The sequence below is a fragment of the Caenorhabditis briggsae genome (genome assembly GCF_000004555.2).
Source record: "Caenorhabditis briggsae complete genome, chrII, whole genome shotgun sequence".
NCBI classification, from domain to species: Eukaryota; Metazoa; Nematoda; class Chromadorea; order Rhabditida; family Rhabditidae; genus Caenorhabditis; species Caenorhabditis briggsae.
The window spans coordinates 9,199,655-9,215,886 of NC_013486.2; the positions used below are offsets into that span (position 1 = coordinate 9,199,655).

At 38.1% G+C, this 16,232-nt stretch overlaps 4 protein-coding genes across 4 annotated transcripts; 2 read left to right on the top strand and 2 right to left on the bottom strand.

Moving 5' to 3' along the window:
- Nucleotides 1-141: 141 nt before the first annotated feature.
- On the top strand, nt 142-2,939 carry CBG02684 (the record flags this gene model as incomplete). The annotated part of the gene is made up of 10 exons (XM_002630904.2): nt 142-148; nt 200-359; nt 450-560; nt 700-780; nt 830-972; nt 1,027-1,161; nt 1,206-1,338; nt 1,646-1,729; nt 1,826-2,083; nt 2,762-2,939. The coding sequence occupies 10 exons, from the start codon at nt 142-144 to the stop codon at nt 2,937-2,939; spliced, it is 1,290 nt and encodes a 429-aa protein (XP_002630950.2).
- Nucleotides 2,940-3,315: 376 nt separating this feature from the next.
- CBG02683 lies at nt 3,316-4,253 on the bottom strand (the record flags this gene model as incomplete). The annotated part of the gene is made up of 3 exons (XM_045242474.1): nt 3,316-3,552; nt 3,668-3,923; nt 3,973-4,253. The coding sequence occupies 3 exons, from the start codon at nt 4,251-4,253 to the stop codon at nt 3,316-3,318; spliced, it is 774 nt and encodes a 257-aa protein (XP_045092236.1).
- Nucleotides 4,254-8,559: 4,306 nt separating this feature from the next.
- Cbr-toe-2 lies at nt 8,560-10,760 on the top strand (the record flags this gene model as incomplete). The annotated part of the gene is made up of 6 exons (XM_045242475.1): nt 8,560-8,734; nt 8,783-9,110; nt 9,165-9,531; nt 9,584-10,201; nt 10,247-10,362; nt 10,481-10,760. The coding sequence occupies 6 exons, from the start codon at nt 8,560-8,562 to the stop codon at nt 10,758-10,760; spliced, it is 1,884 nt and encodes a 627-aa protein (XP_045092237.1).
- A 2,063-nt stretch (nt 10,761-12,823) lies between these two features.
- On the bottom strand, nt 12,824-12,856 carry CBG25623 (the record flags this gene model as incomplete). The annotated part of the gene is made up of 1 exon (XM_045242476.1): nt 12,824-12,856. The coding sequence occupies one exon, from the start codon at nt 12,854-12,856 to the stop codon at nt 12,824-12,826; it is 33 nt and encodes a 10-aa protein (XP_045098159.1).
- Between the last annotated feature and the right edge of the window lie 3,376 nt (nt 12,857-16,232).

The following is a 16,232-nucleotide window of genomic DNA, read 5'->3' on the forward strand; positions in this document are numbered from 1 at the left end:
ATCACATTTTCCGTGCTAAAGTCAAGTCCAAAAAGAGAGAAGATTTTCAGGTCGCCGAGCAACGCGTCACAACCCTTTTGTTCAAAAACTCGCCTCCTACTAGCTCTTTCTCTTTTTCTTTTTTGTCTCGTTTCGTACCAAATGGCATGTAAGTTCAATGTAGTAGTAGTCGTTTTTTTAGAACACACACATTTTACAGTCTATAATGACCCATTCAATGAAGTCTCGTATGTCGAATTGAACAAAAGGCGACGCGGCGACGCGGCTCGACACGAAGGAGACAAATTGGTGAATCGAATGAATCGGCCCAAGGTCAAGAAGATTTACATCAAACGGAATGGAGAGGATATTTACGAAAAGTAAGCTGATGTTGTTGAGGTCAAAAAGTATTTCTTGGCTTATTTCGCCTATGTTAAAGTCATCTTGCGCAAAGGAAAATATGTTTGCAGACCGAAATTGTTTGTATGGAGGCAATGGCAGTCTCCAAAGTTGGAACAACTTCTGGAAGATGTGGGGCCATACGTTGGGATGGATGATGGTGCATCTGCTATTTACACTTTGTAAGATTTCAAAAATCTGACTTTGAAGAACGTTCTGACATAACAATCAACTTATTTCCATTGTTTAAAAAAGTTCAAATTTTTGAAGAAAAAGCTCGGTTCGACCCATTACGAGTCTCTAGGGTTTTTTGACTTTCAGAGAAGGAGAAGAAATCATAGATCCCGATGAAATCAATGATCTCGGCACCTATTACATTTCAGGAGACGAATCGCTTATGCTGTAAGGATACCTCTTTACCCCTTTTTGATTACCAATACATTTATTGCAGACCAGAACCAAATGATCGACGACGATCCAGTGATCCAGATGTTATGACTTCCCGAGGAGAGAACAATCATTCCAGATACACTTCCCTTTCTGCTCCAGAATATTATACTTCTAACTCTGTGAGGTCTACGTATCCTGCAAATTGTGAGGCAGACCTTGATTTTGAACTTTTTAATTGAAAAAAAAAACGTTTTGAAGTGACCGTTCCCCCAACACCTCCACCTCGACCTTACACTTCTGTCCAAAAAACCAAAAAAGCAACGACAAAAGCAAGAGAAGTCGACATGACCCAATATGATTCATATTATGACGATGCACTTCAGGATGTGAGAAGTAGGAAAATGGATTATTTCTAAAAGTTATTCTTCTAGTTTCAGATAGAAGAGCCGCATATCAGCCTAGAAATTTCGACACCACCATGGATTTCTTTGAAGGAAATCCGCATTCCAGTGAATTCGACAACGAGGAAACCATACGAAAAGACAAGCAGGCTCTGGAAAAACATCGACAGTAAGATTCAAACGTTTTTAATTACAGTAAATGCTCTAATAGAATGTCACCGTAACTCCCAACTTTAAGCCAATTCATCTCAGTCACTATTAAGGATATCGGAAAGTTGTCAACTGATAAAATATTAATCATAATATCACCAACTTTTTTTTAGTTTAAAAATTTTAGATATCTTTTACAGGAATCGAGATAATTGAGCTTAAAAGCTAGGGCGGGTATCAGTTAGACCATTTTCGATTATCTCGTTACAATCACTTACTATCTGTTAGAGCATTTTCGATTATCTCATTATGATTATTGATTTCAGAAAAATGGCAAACCATTCAAGAAGATTGAGCACCATGATATTCAATCGTAAGGATCAAACTCATCCCGACGTCTACCTTATCTAGTGAGTCCGTGTCTCATCCATTATTATTAGTGTCATTTCCCCTGTCTTTGTTATTTCGTCATCTCCTGCAAAGAGAACAGACGTTATTGTTTGCAGTGTATTCCTGAACGGACAAGGAATGGAGTGCCAGTTTATGAATTTTCAAAGAAAGCAGTTGGAAAAAGGAATGAACTATGTTTTGGAGTTAATTGCGCGACGATATAATGTGAATCCGGGAAAGTTGGTTGATATGGACGGAAGAAAAGTGTCAGAAGTAACGCAGTTGATGTCCAGAGGTTCTTATGTACTCATACCTGTAGGACAGTCCTTCAGAGATACTTGGTACTTTTTACCTGATAATGCGATTGATACGAGGTGAGAACTGTAATAGTTTATCGTGAAACCTGTAATAGAAGGGCCCCCACACTATCGAGAATACTTGCAAACCGGGCCCTGGCATGCCTTCGTGGGCTCTATTATAGTTTCTTTTAGAATTAAGAATTTGGACGATCCAAGTTAAACATGATAGAACTCAACGAGCACTACAAAATAATACTACTTGAAAAGCTGTAACTTGCTTATTAACAAAGTTATAGGGCCATAAAGCGGCTGATCTGGGCCTGCCTATTTTTTTCGGGCCGTTTTGTCTGTAACTTTGTTCATAGACAAGATACAGTTTTGCAAATAATACTATTGTGTAGTACTCGTCTAGTTGTATCATATCTAATTTAATTGGTCCAAAAATATTGATTCTAACAGAAACTATAACAGAGACACGAAGGCCCGCGAGGGCCCGGTTCGCAAGTATGTTGTCGACTTTGAGCACAATTATCTCAATTCTTATGCAAGGTATCAAAAATGTGTCAACTAATGAAATGTTAGTGATATTATGATAAACAATTTATCAGTTGTCAACATTTTTAAATCTTTGACAGGAACCGAGATAAATTGGTTCAAAATTACAAGTTAGGTAGTTCAGGTTTACAGTGTTTCCTAACACCCATAAAAATATCATTTTTGGTTTGAGAATCTACAAAATAAAGTCATTTTCAGTTCAAACAAAGCTATGGTAGAGGAAAGAAGTGCCCAACGTGATCGTCTTCTTCAAAGACGACTGAAACAAGAAAAGAAAACGAAAAAAAGAAAATCATCTGAGCGGAGCAAATCAGTCGGAGCGGCGTCGTCTACCAACCCGAAAATAACATTCAATGGAGGGCGAAATAATCGTTGATGAAATAATAATAATGATGATAAGAGTTGAGTATCTGTTTCAAATAAAAATCTGTGGTTTTTAAAAATTATCTATTTAGCAAGAGTACGGTATAACAAGAATTGAAAAAAAAAACAAGGAGTGAAGAGTGATAAGTGTGATTTTGATATATATGGAATGGGCAGAAAGGGGCATTGGAATGAAATAGCTAACAAAAATATAATAAGACACCTTTTTGATTTTTTGAGTTTTTTAACCAGTAGCATAGGAGGGAAATACACGGGTGGCGATACTGAGTGAGTGGATGAATGTGAGTGAGAAAAATAATAAACAATAAGACATTGATAAGTTGAAAAAGGCGATATAGGGACGACTAGAATGTGAATATAGGGAAGATTTAGAGCATAGAACAACACTTTGATTTTCGAGATTTCAGTTGGATGTTTGGGTTGTCATCAAATTTGTCCTCTGCAAGAGCGACGTTGTCCTTTCGGATCAAGGTGAGTTCTTGTTTCTTTTCGGATGTTTGTTGGCGGCTTTGTAGAACATCTTCGGCTAATTCGGATAGGATTGCAGCGAACACTGGAAAATGTATAAATTTGAATTTGTTTGAATATTTGGTTAAAATTCGAAACTTGATGTTCACCACAACTTCCTGAATCACAGAATACAAACTCACAATGTGGCTCTTCGTTCGAAAGTTCAAAATATTTTGCATTAATTTTCGCAGCCATCGCTTTTCCCTCGGCTTCCGAAACCTCTCGCTTCTCAGTTAGATCCGTTTTGTTCGCGATCAGAAATACGTTCGCATCCTCTGTTCCACTGGATCTATCCAGGTCCTTCAGCCACTTTTCGACGTCTTCAAAAGTGCTTCGATCAGTGACGTCGTATACAATTAGAGCAGCTTCTGCGTTTCTCATGTACATCGGAACCATACACCGAAATCTTTCTTGTCCAGCCGTGTCCCAAACTTGAAGACGAACCATGTCATCTCGAGCATCTCCACTGAAAAATGATGGATAAGAGATCGCTTCCAAAATTAGGAATAACTTACACATCGAAAGAGACAAAAGATGCTCCAATAGTTGCATTGACTGGACGATAGTGGGCTCCATAACGATGACGATAGATGATTGAAGTCTTTCCAACTCCAGAATCTCCCAACACAACGACTTTAGCTTTGTTCTTTGGGGCTGATGACGTGGCAATCGCCTGTTCATGATCCCGAATCGCATCTCGGACTTTTTCGGAAGCATAGATAGATTTGATATCACAAGATGAAGACGGAGAGGATGCAAGCTGGTGTTGATGTGGTAGCTGTCGAAGTACTTGCATTATCCTGTCTGCAAATGAGAAATTTGAGTTCTTGAGGAATATCATAACAACTGAACACAGAAAAATGACGATCATATGTGTTGTTCAGAAGAAGGAGAAGAAAAAGGGGGCGGAGGCAGGGTGCTCCTCGTCACTGATAAGTGCGAAAACGTGCTGTTGGACAATGAATGTGGAGAAGAAGAAGAGAAACGAGGGATACCCATCGCTCCGCCTTCTTTCGTCGCTAGATTCTTATCGGCCACCCCCTTCGAGGAAACTTTGAGGGGAGAGCACCGATCCATTTCTGGACAAGACAGTAAGCTTTGCTCATTGATCACTGACAGAGAACATATGATGACTATATAGAGAGGAGGAAGAATCATAGAAGAAAATGAAAAGTGTAAGAAGTTTCATTAAAAACAACAAAGACATTAATAAGGATCAAACACACTCTTTAGACATCAATTTCGGAAAACGGATGTTTGATTTTTTGCATGAACGATATAAACATTCAGGTGTGTAATTTGAGAAAGCTGGAAATAAACTTCAACCTAGTTTACTGTAAACACAATTAGAACGCCACACCCCCTTATCAACTTTGAGCCTATATATCTCATTTCCTGAAAAAGATATCAAAAAGTCTTCAACTGATAAATTGTTTAAATGTCATAAACAATTTGTTAGTTGATCACTTTTTTACATACCTCACAGGAGCCGAGATAAATTGTCTCAAAGTTGGAAGTTAGGGGTGGCGCTTTATTAGAGAGTCTTCGGTATGTCGAAGGTTGTGCAAAATTGGTACCGAAATGATTTAACTAACAAATAACCTAGTAGAAAAGTGTTTAGAAAAAAAGATCTAGATTTGAAATTTATAGAGTAATTGGCTCACAGTAACCCAAGGCAGCACTTTTGGTTACTGTAGCTAACTCCAAACGGAACGTTAGAGGGTTGGTATGAAGTAGAAAAACAAAAATATGTTGTAGCCGGAGCTACAGTAACCCTTTGTACTTTTGAAACAATTTTCTACCCGTTCAGCTCAAACCCAAAAATTTAAAAACTGAATGGTTGGTTTCTTTTGGGGAGAGGGGTATAAATACGGAGACGATGACATATCGAAAAAATGTGCAACCAGTTGCAATTATTTTGATGATCGAAGCGCTGGTACACGTATGGTTCGATATTAGGTATTTATTCAAGTTATCAGTTTCAGATTAGACGACAGCCCCGGCCCCGGTAGGAAGGCAAAAGAATCAACATAAACACATGTAATAGGCCCCCATTTCATCGCTTACACCTTTGAAAAACGGTGCCAATAACAAACAACAATGAAGATATTCTTGTCTCTCAAAAGAAAGACCTGAATATATTCAAATATTCAATGATCTCCGATCAGGTGACGAGGTGGATTCTTATCTCGGGATATCTCCACGTGGGAGATAATTCAGAAAATGTAAAGATTGTCATCTCCAGAGGAAAGGATTAGATATATCACTTACAAGTTTATAAGTTTTGCCTGTTCCAATGAACTTATGTGTAATGTGGCATAGTTGGAGATAAAGCATAGAACGCGCTTTGATGTGTTGACCATTCAGATTTATCTAACCTTGGGAAAGAAATGTCGGATTGAGGGGAATGATACCAAAGGAGTGTGCGGGGTTAATAGCGATAATAAATTGTACGGAAATAGTGTTTTGGTTGTTGACAATATGAAAACATGTCAAACCTAAAATTGAAGGGTCTTAGATGGTCGCTGCTGGTGACCAAAGATCAGAAGAGCACAGGAGGGAACGGTCATCGAACCAAAGAGTAATTGTAAATCGAGTGTCTTCTTGTTCTGTCTCGTATGAGAAAAGGGGTTCCCCCGTAGAGATCGGCCATCATTCATTATGCAGAAAGAAAGAGAAGAAGAGATAGAAGAGGTGCGAGAGAGAAGGGGCCGTTTGTCAACGACGACGACGGAACCGATATTTCGTTGACAAAACACTAGCGGTGCGGACGAACCGACGAGGGATACTCTAAAGAAGTTGGTGAACACTGGGGGCTCTATGACGTATGTTGATCTGATCGAAAAGATCTGAGAAAAGATCTTGAACCTCGTGGGAAGGTGAATGCATCAAAATGAAGGAACGAACTGGAAGAAATCGGAGCGGTGGAAGTGGAATACCGTAACCTAAATATAGTTTTATTTTCAGAAATTATTTTCTTGATTTTCACTGATTTTAGTCGAGTTTTCTGTTACCGTAAACACTCTAACAGAAGGCCACCCTATACTTGAACTTTGAGCTAATTTATCTTGGATTCTGGAAAAGATATAGAAAAATTGTCAACTGACAAAATGTTCATTATAAGATCACAAATATTTTGTTAGTCGATCACTTTTCGATATCTTTCACAGAAACTGAGATAAATTGCCTCAAAGTTGAAAATCAGGGATGGCGTAGATGTCGTTGTGAGATCTTCGGTCATGGCTTCCTCTTCCACAGCTTTGTTTTTTGTACCAGAATACTACTTTTTTTGTACCAGAATACTACTGATAACTCCGACCACGTTGTAAACACTATTATTGATAAACAAGTAATCAAATGGTAACCTTTATTCTCAAATCGATTCTAACTTCCGTCCTGCTCGTTTGTGCCATTCGTGCCACTCCACCGTAATCTCATTTCAACGCCGTTTTGTCCGCTATCTATAGAGACCGACTTTCGCCTAACATTTTATGTTGTTTATATATCGTTGACAGGAAAAAAACGAAGAAAAAGGAATAGATTGACTTTTGGGAAAGAAGCGAAAAAGTTGAATGTGTCAGCAGAAAAACGGGCCCCGTCATTGTTTCCAGTCAAACAAATATTTTTGTACGGTAGCGCTTCTTTTCCTTTTTCTTCTTCAAAAAAATCTGTGTATTTCTGCTGACACGAAATAGGAGAAGGAGAAACAGAAATTATGCAAATTTCATCGACATCTCAACCAGTTTGGGAAAATCAAAGTAAACTTGGACACGTCATACACCGTCTGTATTATGTCAACTGTCAGTCAAGGTAAGGCATTGGGACCCATTTTGTTTCAGTGAATGATGTAATTCGATAGATGGTGAGGGGGCTCAAGTGCTGTCTCTTGTACTATCTAATACCTGACTAATAAGGGGGTGAGAGGTGAGAACGTTGTTTGGTTAAGTGTACTAGTGTTACATGTTACAAGTGTCCATTCACTTCCTTTTCTTTTTCTACTTTTTTTCAATTAAGGTTTCTTTTCAAAACTTTAAATATATTGAGATTTTTTGGTAAGAACAATAATAACTGTAAAATACGTTAACGAAGCCAAACTCAATGTCTCTAATAAGTAAAAAGAACATTAGGCATCCCCATAAAAGAACATTCTATCAGAAAACTCAATAAAAAGAAGATAGAATAATCGTAACACGACTTAAAAATCAAAATGAGGTGAGAAAGAAGTGTAGGAGGGTCGAACGGCTGGTTGGAGGAAAACCATGCTGAAGAAGTCTTATCAGTGATCGGTCGACGGTTTCAACGAAATGGAAAACCGCTTTTCCTTCATCACTGATAACCAGAACATGGACATTGCTTGTTGAAACTTCAAAGTGTGAGAATTTTCTCGAAAGAACAGTATTTGCTGCAAAGACAGTTTCAAGCAAAAACGTCGGAGAACATTTAGCAGAAGAGCCCAATGACGAATCAATCGTTGCGACGTTTCATTATTGTTTCTTTTGTATGCCGGGAACTGTGGGAACAAGAGATTGGAAGCAAAAAAACAGCTTTTCCTCACATATAAACACCTACATTGAACTATAACACATTTTTATTTTTTTTTGAGACTAGTTTTCAGACTAGTAAGTCCATGTTCCCCCTTTCTCCCCAAATTTTGTTGTTAGACCTGCAGGCCCAAGAGACCCCGCAAATTCCGGAGAAAAAAAAATTTCCGGACCGCATCCAAATGTGCTAAAAAACCGTGCGGCAAAACCGTGCCAGGGTTGCAATTTAGAGTCCGCCCCCGACTCCGCTCACTTTTCTCCGGAGTTTTTTTTTCCCCGGAGTTTTTCCCCCCGGAATTTCCGGGGTCTCTCGGCCCAAATTATGAGTGTAGTAACTGCGCCCCATTGTACTAATGCGATGCGCGGCAGTCAGTTATTTTCGAATAATCTTTTTCGGCTTCACACCGGAACGTTTAATTTTTCAAAGAATTTTCAACGTTTTGAAAAAAGAAGCAATTAAATTCTAAACTATGTCACTGTTAAATATCCTCGTGTGCTTTGCATGCTTCACCACCCCGCTGTTAACCCTAATAAATGTCCGTTTTCGTTCCCAGATCAAATATGAGCATCACTACTCATCATTTGTCAAACCTAACGTACGACGAAGACTGTATTCATTCAGTGGTTTTGGAGAAGACGCCTTCACCACCGCCGAAACCGCCACGAGGGATATTAAGAAAAGGTCCGCCAATGAAACCACAAAGAAGCGCATTAAAAATTGATCCGATTCAAAATGGTATTTGAGCTGCAAATGAATAAAAATCATCAATTTTATATATTTCAGACGACAAAGAAAATTGTAGCCAGCCACAAGCCAGATCTCAGTTCAAAGCCAAAGACATGATGGAGCAAATGCAGAATTATTTCAAAAGAAGTATCGCAGTTCTCCGCAGCAGTGGAGATTTCACAGGAACCGAAGCAGCGGATATTTTGACGGCTTACATTGAATCGCACCGAGACGACTTTCCAAGAGAAAACGTTGGAAGAGGGAATGCTGTGAAACTTCTTGGGATTTGGTTGGAATCAAAAACGATTCACAGCGTTGACGCTCATCAGAAAAAGTTTCTCGATTCAGAACGTGCATTCTACAGATTGGGAGGGGAATTGGAAAGGTAAATACATGCATTCAAATTCAGAAAAATGAAATTAATTCATTCAATTTTCAGCTTGTACATCGTCAACACTCCAAATACAACAAGAGATCACGATGAGTTAACATCAGTGCAAAGGTCATCGAGTACTCGACGAAGCAACAGTTTCAAACGGCTTTTCTCTCCACTCGTTCGCCGAAATCGCTCTAACTCTCGGGGACGTGATAAGGATAATGGGAAGGATGGTTCTTCGACGCTTCTCAAATCCACGTGGAGTATTTTCTCTTCGTCCGACAAACTCGAGAAGAAAGTACGCAAGGCAGAACAGCAGCTGATAAAAGAAGAGGAAGCCGAAGTGTATGAGTTAGCATTATTCCATTTGCTCAATCTAATTGAAGTTGAGTTTCTAGAGGATGTTGCCCTCCCAGTGCAGGACGTCAAGGTATAAAGATTTGTTTTCATCAATTGAAAAAAAAACATAAATATGTTTCTAGAAAAATGCGTCATTCTTATCATCAATATTGGAAAAAGTTGGGCTAGGATCGGGAGAAGAGCGGCTAGAACCACACCAGGAGGAGGAAATGGATTTGCTCATTGAAACGCATCCATTGATTCGAGAAGCGAGTCAATGGTTTCAAATGGCTCGTTGCTGTGCTCCGTTGCTTTATCTGGAGAAGACACCGGAGAAAAGCTCAAAAATGCAACTATATTTATGGTGTAGAGCAGCATTATCATCAGTAAAATCTCGTCTTGAGAAAATGACACAATGCGGAAGCTCTCCACTATTCCCATCAGAATTCGCCCCGCTTCTAAACAAAATTGCTCAACAATTGATCAACGACATGGATTCAGGAGACAAATTATCCACCGCCATCATGTACATATTTCTGATGGTTCCACATCCACTTCGCAGAACCATCGATGATATCGTGCAATGGCTTCAACTCACAATGCGAACAGATTCAGTCGAAGATCTCAGAAGCCCCTACTATTTAGGGAAGAAGGATCCACGGCGATACAAGGAGAATGTGAGAGTTATAATTGAAGAACTTTCTCCGTTCATATTCCCAAAAGGATGCATGACGAATATTCAACAAGATATCTTTATTGAGGTTTGATCATCTTTTCTATTACAATTCTTACGGAAAACTTTTCAGACCCTGGTCGAATTACGTCAAGCGAAACGCCTGGGACAACGTCCACCACAACTAGAGAACTCGTTACGAGCAAAGTGTGTGGTTGGAAATGTAACATGGAAACGGAAAGAGAGAAAGTATAGTAACACTCTAAAATCACTATTGTTTTTGTCTTTTGGATGCTTCTCTCTGTTTGCATGGTTATCTATCACCTTCAAATTATCTGTTCATAGCATTGATCAATTGAATTTTCAGACACAATTCGGCTGAATGTGACTTAACGCCGGTACGATTCACAGTGGCTCGAGAATCCATTAGAAAGACAGTCAACAATGGATTAAGCGAAACAGAAGCTGCCCTGGTGAAAATGATGAATGTAAGTTGGTTTGAAAGTATTATAAATGCAATGCTTTCCCATTTTCAGGACATGATCGACGATAAGAAAGTACCCCTTGGCGAGAAAAAGAGGAAGCTTGCAAATTTCGAAAAACACTATCCAGGACTGTACAAAAGCAATTTCAACGGAATGCTGTAGATCGTGCCATCAGTGTCATGATTGCATTTTTAATTCAGATAACTTCATAATAGATTTGCAGGATGGTTTCGAATTCATTTACTTGTTTCCCTCTCCTCTCGAAATGTTTCTCTCTCATGCAAAATACTACTCTCTGTGCTATAAAGATACTTCATGCTTTTCTGTATCGGGTTTTGTTTGATCCTTTTATAGTATGGCAAACCATTTTCTTCCCTTCTTTCTTTATATAAACTTTTCTCCCCGCTGAAAAATCTGTTGCTATTCCGGTCGAAACGGAAACGAACGAAGGAAATCTAAACTTGGGATCTGATTTATGAGATCGCGCGCGCCTTCGCCCATACCTTAATATATTTTCTTTGTTTTTATTAGAGAAAATTGGTGGAGAAAACAAAAACGAAAGAACTTTGAGCTACAATACCGAAGCCATGGCTTTCAGCCAACGCATTCAAACGTTTCTCATCAAACCAGACAATTAACTTTTCGCCTCGTTTCTTATTCAACTGTCCTTCCGTATAGTTTTCCGCATTCCCAATTCGAGTTGTCATCGTGAAGATGCGTCGTCATCTTTACTTTTCTTACCACTGAAAAGCTTCATATTATTCGTTTTCCGTCCTTCAAACCGTTTTTTTTCTTGTGGGATTCCTACATTGCGCAGTAGTAAAACGGATAATCGAGTAGCATTCGTCAGTTTCTCGAAAGCCGCAAAAAAATAGGAAGCATGTGAGAAACAGTAATACTACGAAAGAAGAATCTGGCTGGCCGGTGACGCCTGACGGACTGACAGACGGACGGACGGATGACGCCGAAGACGATGACGACGACGGACACCTATTATTCAGCCGCACTTTAATAGGACTTGCAACAGCACGAAGCGGTTTGCCACTGTCGATCCGCCCTTCTCTTTCTCGGGCTAAGCTATTATTGTCTCTGAAATTTGACTAGCCTAAGGAATACGCAACTTTTCGTTTTTGAATAATCTTCGGTTTCGAACAAAATGTTTCCTATATTCTACCTTTGGTTCAAAATTTTGAAATATCTAGTTTGCATTACTGTAGTCCTAGTTTGGATTACTGAAGTTCTTTGTAATTTTTGAACTACGAAAATATAGTCATAAGATATGAATAAATTTTTGTAATATTTGAAATGGTGTTTCTATAGTTCTCTCAAACACTATGAATATTCTCGAAGCTGTCGCTTTCTGAGGTCTTTACTGTACCTACAGTAGCCTTAAAAACATCCCATTTTATTTTGGAAAAATTTTGAATTTCAGATTTTTTATAATCTCAGAATTTTAGAATTATAAATTTTCAGAATCTCAGAGTTTCAGAATTACAGAACTTTAGAACTCTAAAATCTCAGAATCTCAGAATTTCAGAATATTAAAATATTGGAGATTGAGGTTCAGAATCTCGAAATCTCAGAATCTCTGAAATTCCGAAATCCCGAAATTCAGAATTCCAGTTTTTCAGAATTCCAGACACTCAGGAATTCAGAAATCCAGAATGTCAGAAATTCAGAAATCCAGGGGTGCAGGATTCCTGAAATTAGAAATTCCAAAAATTCAGAATTCCAGAAATTCGAAATATTATTTTAAAAAGTAGTGTTTCCGTTTTGTAGTTAGAAATTATTTGTAAAAATTCATTCAAAAAAGGTAACTGGTTGGAAGTGACGGCTCTCTCAATTAACGACACCTTCATCAGTTGAATATTCTCTGTTTCTAAAACCTTTTCCACCCAACCGAGCCTTCTGATCTTTGGAAAAAAAGAAGGCTCTCATCTATATCCGACACATTTTTGATTTAGATCTGTAGGAAAATTCCAATGCTTTCTTTTAATTATTCTCTCATAAACGTGTCTGTGTTGTTTCGGGTCGAAAGTCGTGAAAATCTCGAAAAAGCATCTCTCACCCACTATTCTTTGTCGCCCATATACAAGCCTTCTTTACTGATTGAAATCTGAATAATATCTCTCTTTTTCATGTTCCGGTGAATATGTGAAAGCCGGCGAGAAGAGGCAGTCACCGTATTCGTTTTTTTTGCCTTTTTCTTCTTCTTCTCCTACTCCTCAGTTTGAATTAAATGACGTGGTGATCCGCATTTCTGTACATGTATGTGATTATTACATCTTCGAGAATCGAAATGTCTCGCCTCATCCTTCTTTTGCCAACTTTGTTAATGAGATCTTGAATCGAAAAGTAGTATATAAATGATACGATAATAGTTTTATCATTTTATCATTTGTCAATTACTTGTCAAGTTTCTTTGATTTCTTTGAAAAGATCTCGATTTCTACTTTTACTTTTGAACTACCTTTGCTACAGTATCCCAAAAGCTTCAGTTATTGCTTAAATTGTATTATTCTGGTACAAAAAAATGGATATGGAAGAGAAACGCCAGTGGCCGTGGCCAAAGGTCCCACAACGACAACTACTGTAATCTGAAAATATATTTACTTTCGTATTTTCAGAAGAATAGATTTTTTGGAGCTTGTGAATTTCCAATTCTCGGAATTCTAAAATTTTCAGAAATCTGTAATTTTTGAATTTCTGCATTTTTGAATATTAGTGTTCCCAAAAATTCCGATTTCTGTAAATTCAGAAATTCAGAATTTTCGAGTTTCTGAATTTACGATTTTCCAAACGTTTGACTTTCAGAACCTCTCAATCTCTCAATTTTTGAATTTCTAAATTCCCGAATTTCTATATGTCCGAATTTCTAAATTTCTGAATTTCTGAATTTCTGAATTTCTGAATTTCTGAATTTCTGAATTTCTGAATTTCTGAATTTCTGAATTTCTGAATTTCTGAATTTCTGAATTTCTGATTTTCTGAATTTCCGAATTCGGCTATTTTCCTCCTGAAGAGTAGCAAAATGAAAAACTGAAAACGCAGGAAAATCGAGAAGGTGAATTCGAAAAAAAAATAGGTTACTGTAGTTGTCGTTTTGAGACCTTTGGCCACGGCCACAGGCATTTCTTGTTCACAGCTTCGATTTTTCAGTACCAGAATAATACAAGAGTTTAGCCCCCAAACTACAGTATCCCAAGATCTCAGAGAGACACAGTCCATCATCAATCACCAAAGCACGACACACTCATCATGCTTCTGTGTTTTTTTTGTTGTGTCTCTTCCCAAATTTGTCTAATTTGTTTAGTTTTCCCTCTTCCATTTTCTGTTCCCCCTCCTACCCACTTTTCTAGGTGAATGCTATAACGCGGAACAGAAACAAATCACGTATTCCAGGAAAAAACCCTTTTACCTGGTTCTTTTCTGGTTAAAACCGATTCGACCCTGCTTTCAGTTTTCAGTCAATTAGAGATTTATGCCCCTCATTTCGTTACGTGTCTTTCTCTGTATTGAAACTAGCTGTTCGCACAAAGAAGAAGAAGAAGAAGGGGAGGAGCGGAAAAGGGTTGGCATATCCAAAAGTTATTGGCATTTCAAAACCAATTGCCACCCGATTCGGGCGAAAGTTTCGATTCAAAGAGTCTTTTCTGAGTCTATCAATCCTCCTCTACTTTTTTCTCTTTTCCATAAGAAGATTTTCAAAAGTCCAGTCTTCATTTCATTGCCAATCAAAATGCAATCTCAGTTTCTCGAAAAGGAGATTTTCCTGTAATATACATCTCTCCCCACAAAAGGAATAAAGAAAGAATAAAGAGTTTCCCTAGGATCAGTTTCCTGTATTTTATTATGATTTGTCGTATTCTGATTGTTATGGGTTTAGTTCAGAAGCCTTATTCTATTCTTCCCCAAGCATTTTGTTCTCATGAAAATGTTCCTATAGTTTCAGAATGTGGATTATACAGTACTCTTTTTTTTGTTTTGCATTTTTCCGGGTTCACCGGAGCTCTCATTTGTTTTGGAAGACTGATCGTCACCTCTCAAACAGAAATTTGAGCCAATTTATCTCGGCTCTTGTTAAAGATATCAAAAAGTGAACGTCTGACAAAACGTTCATTTTAGTATCAGAAACATTTTATTAGTTGATCACTTTTTGATATCTTTTACAGGAACAAAGATATATAAGCTTAACGGTAAGAGGTCGGCAACCGACCGCGTAACTCGGCTGGCAATCGTCGAGTTATCAACTTTGAGCAAATTTATCTCGGTTCTTGTTAAAGATATACAAAAATGGTCAACTAACAAAATGTTTATCATAACACCAAAAACATTTTGTTAGTTGACCACTTTTTGATATCTTTTACAGGAACCGAGATAAATTGGCTCAAAGTTGAAAGTTACTAGGGGTCATCTTATTAGAAAGTGTTTACGTCATGTATCCCTCTGGAAGCCCCAAAGTTCTTATTTGTTTTAGAAGGCATTTTGTACCGGTTAATAAAATATACAAAAACGTATTTTCAGTATGTTTCGGTCATTTGGACAGCCGAGCTCCAGACTCTTGAAAATGTTCAAATGACCAAAAACCAACTAAAAATAAGTTGTTGTATATCTGACCGGTGTACTTTCAAAATATATTTCCATTTTGTTTATTTAAATTGAACTTTTCTACCCACTTTTTCTATCAAAGAATGTTCTTGATTCCAGACCTTCCCGATCTCTTCCAAATGGTGGATCGGAGTCGGCATCTGGGCATTCTGCCATCATTTCCCCGTTGCATCATTCTTCTTTTGGTGATCTCGATCAGTCAGGTAAATGAGCCAATTATGGCTATAGTGCAATCAGGATGACCACCCATCCAGACACTTTTTTTTGCAACATCTTTTTTCGTCATCCGACCGTTAGCCAACTTTTAATTCTTCTTCCTTGTTGGCTGATGAAATAGAGTGCAGAGTAGCGGAGACTTTAGATGATTGACGGTCGGACGGAATGTATATACAGAATAAGCAAAACGGAGACCGTTCGGAAACATGAATAATTGTAGCAATTATGACAGAAGAAACGAAAGTTACACGGGTTGAAATGAAGGAGATTTTGCTATTCTTTTGCTAGCAAAAAGAAAAGAAATCAAAGTTGAAAAAGTTTCAGGTATTGGGAAATGGATGTGATAAATATACAAAATGCAGGAATGATCTATTAGAAGTGCATTGGAAATGTGCAGAACCATCTAGAAGATTTACACAACACGCCTGCAAAATAAATGATTTATACGGGTAAGCGCGGGATTACAGTAAGCACACTATCAGAACGCACCCCTTCATTTTCAGCTTTGAGCCTATGTATCTCATTTCCTCTAAAATTTATCTTAAGATGGTCAGCTGACAAAATTTTTATCATAATTTCAGCAACATTTTACTAGTGAACCACTTTTTGATATCTTCTACAGGAAATAAGATACAGTACCGGTCAATAAAATGTACACAAACGTGTTTTTTCAGTTGATTTTGACCATTTTCAGGAGTGTGGAGCTCGGCTTTCAAGTGTCCGATCACTTTGAAAAATTTCAAAACAGACGTAGATCAAAAACTTTGCATTCGCCGAATTTTTTGAAAACACCGCACTTGGGTTCAAGGG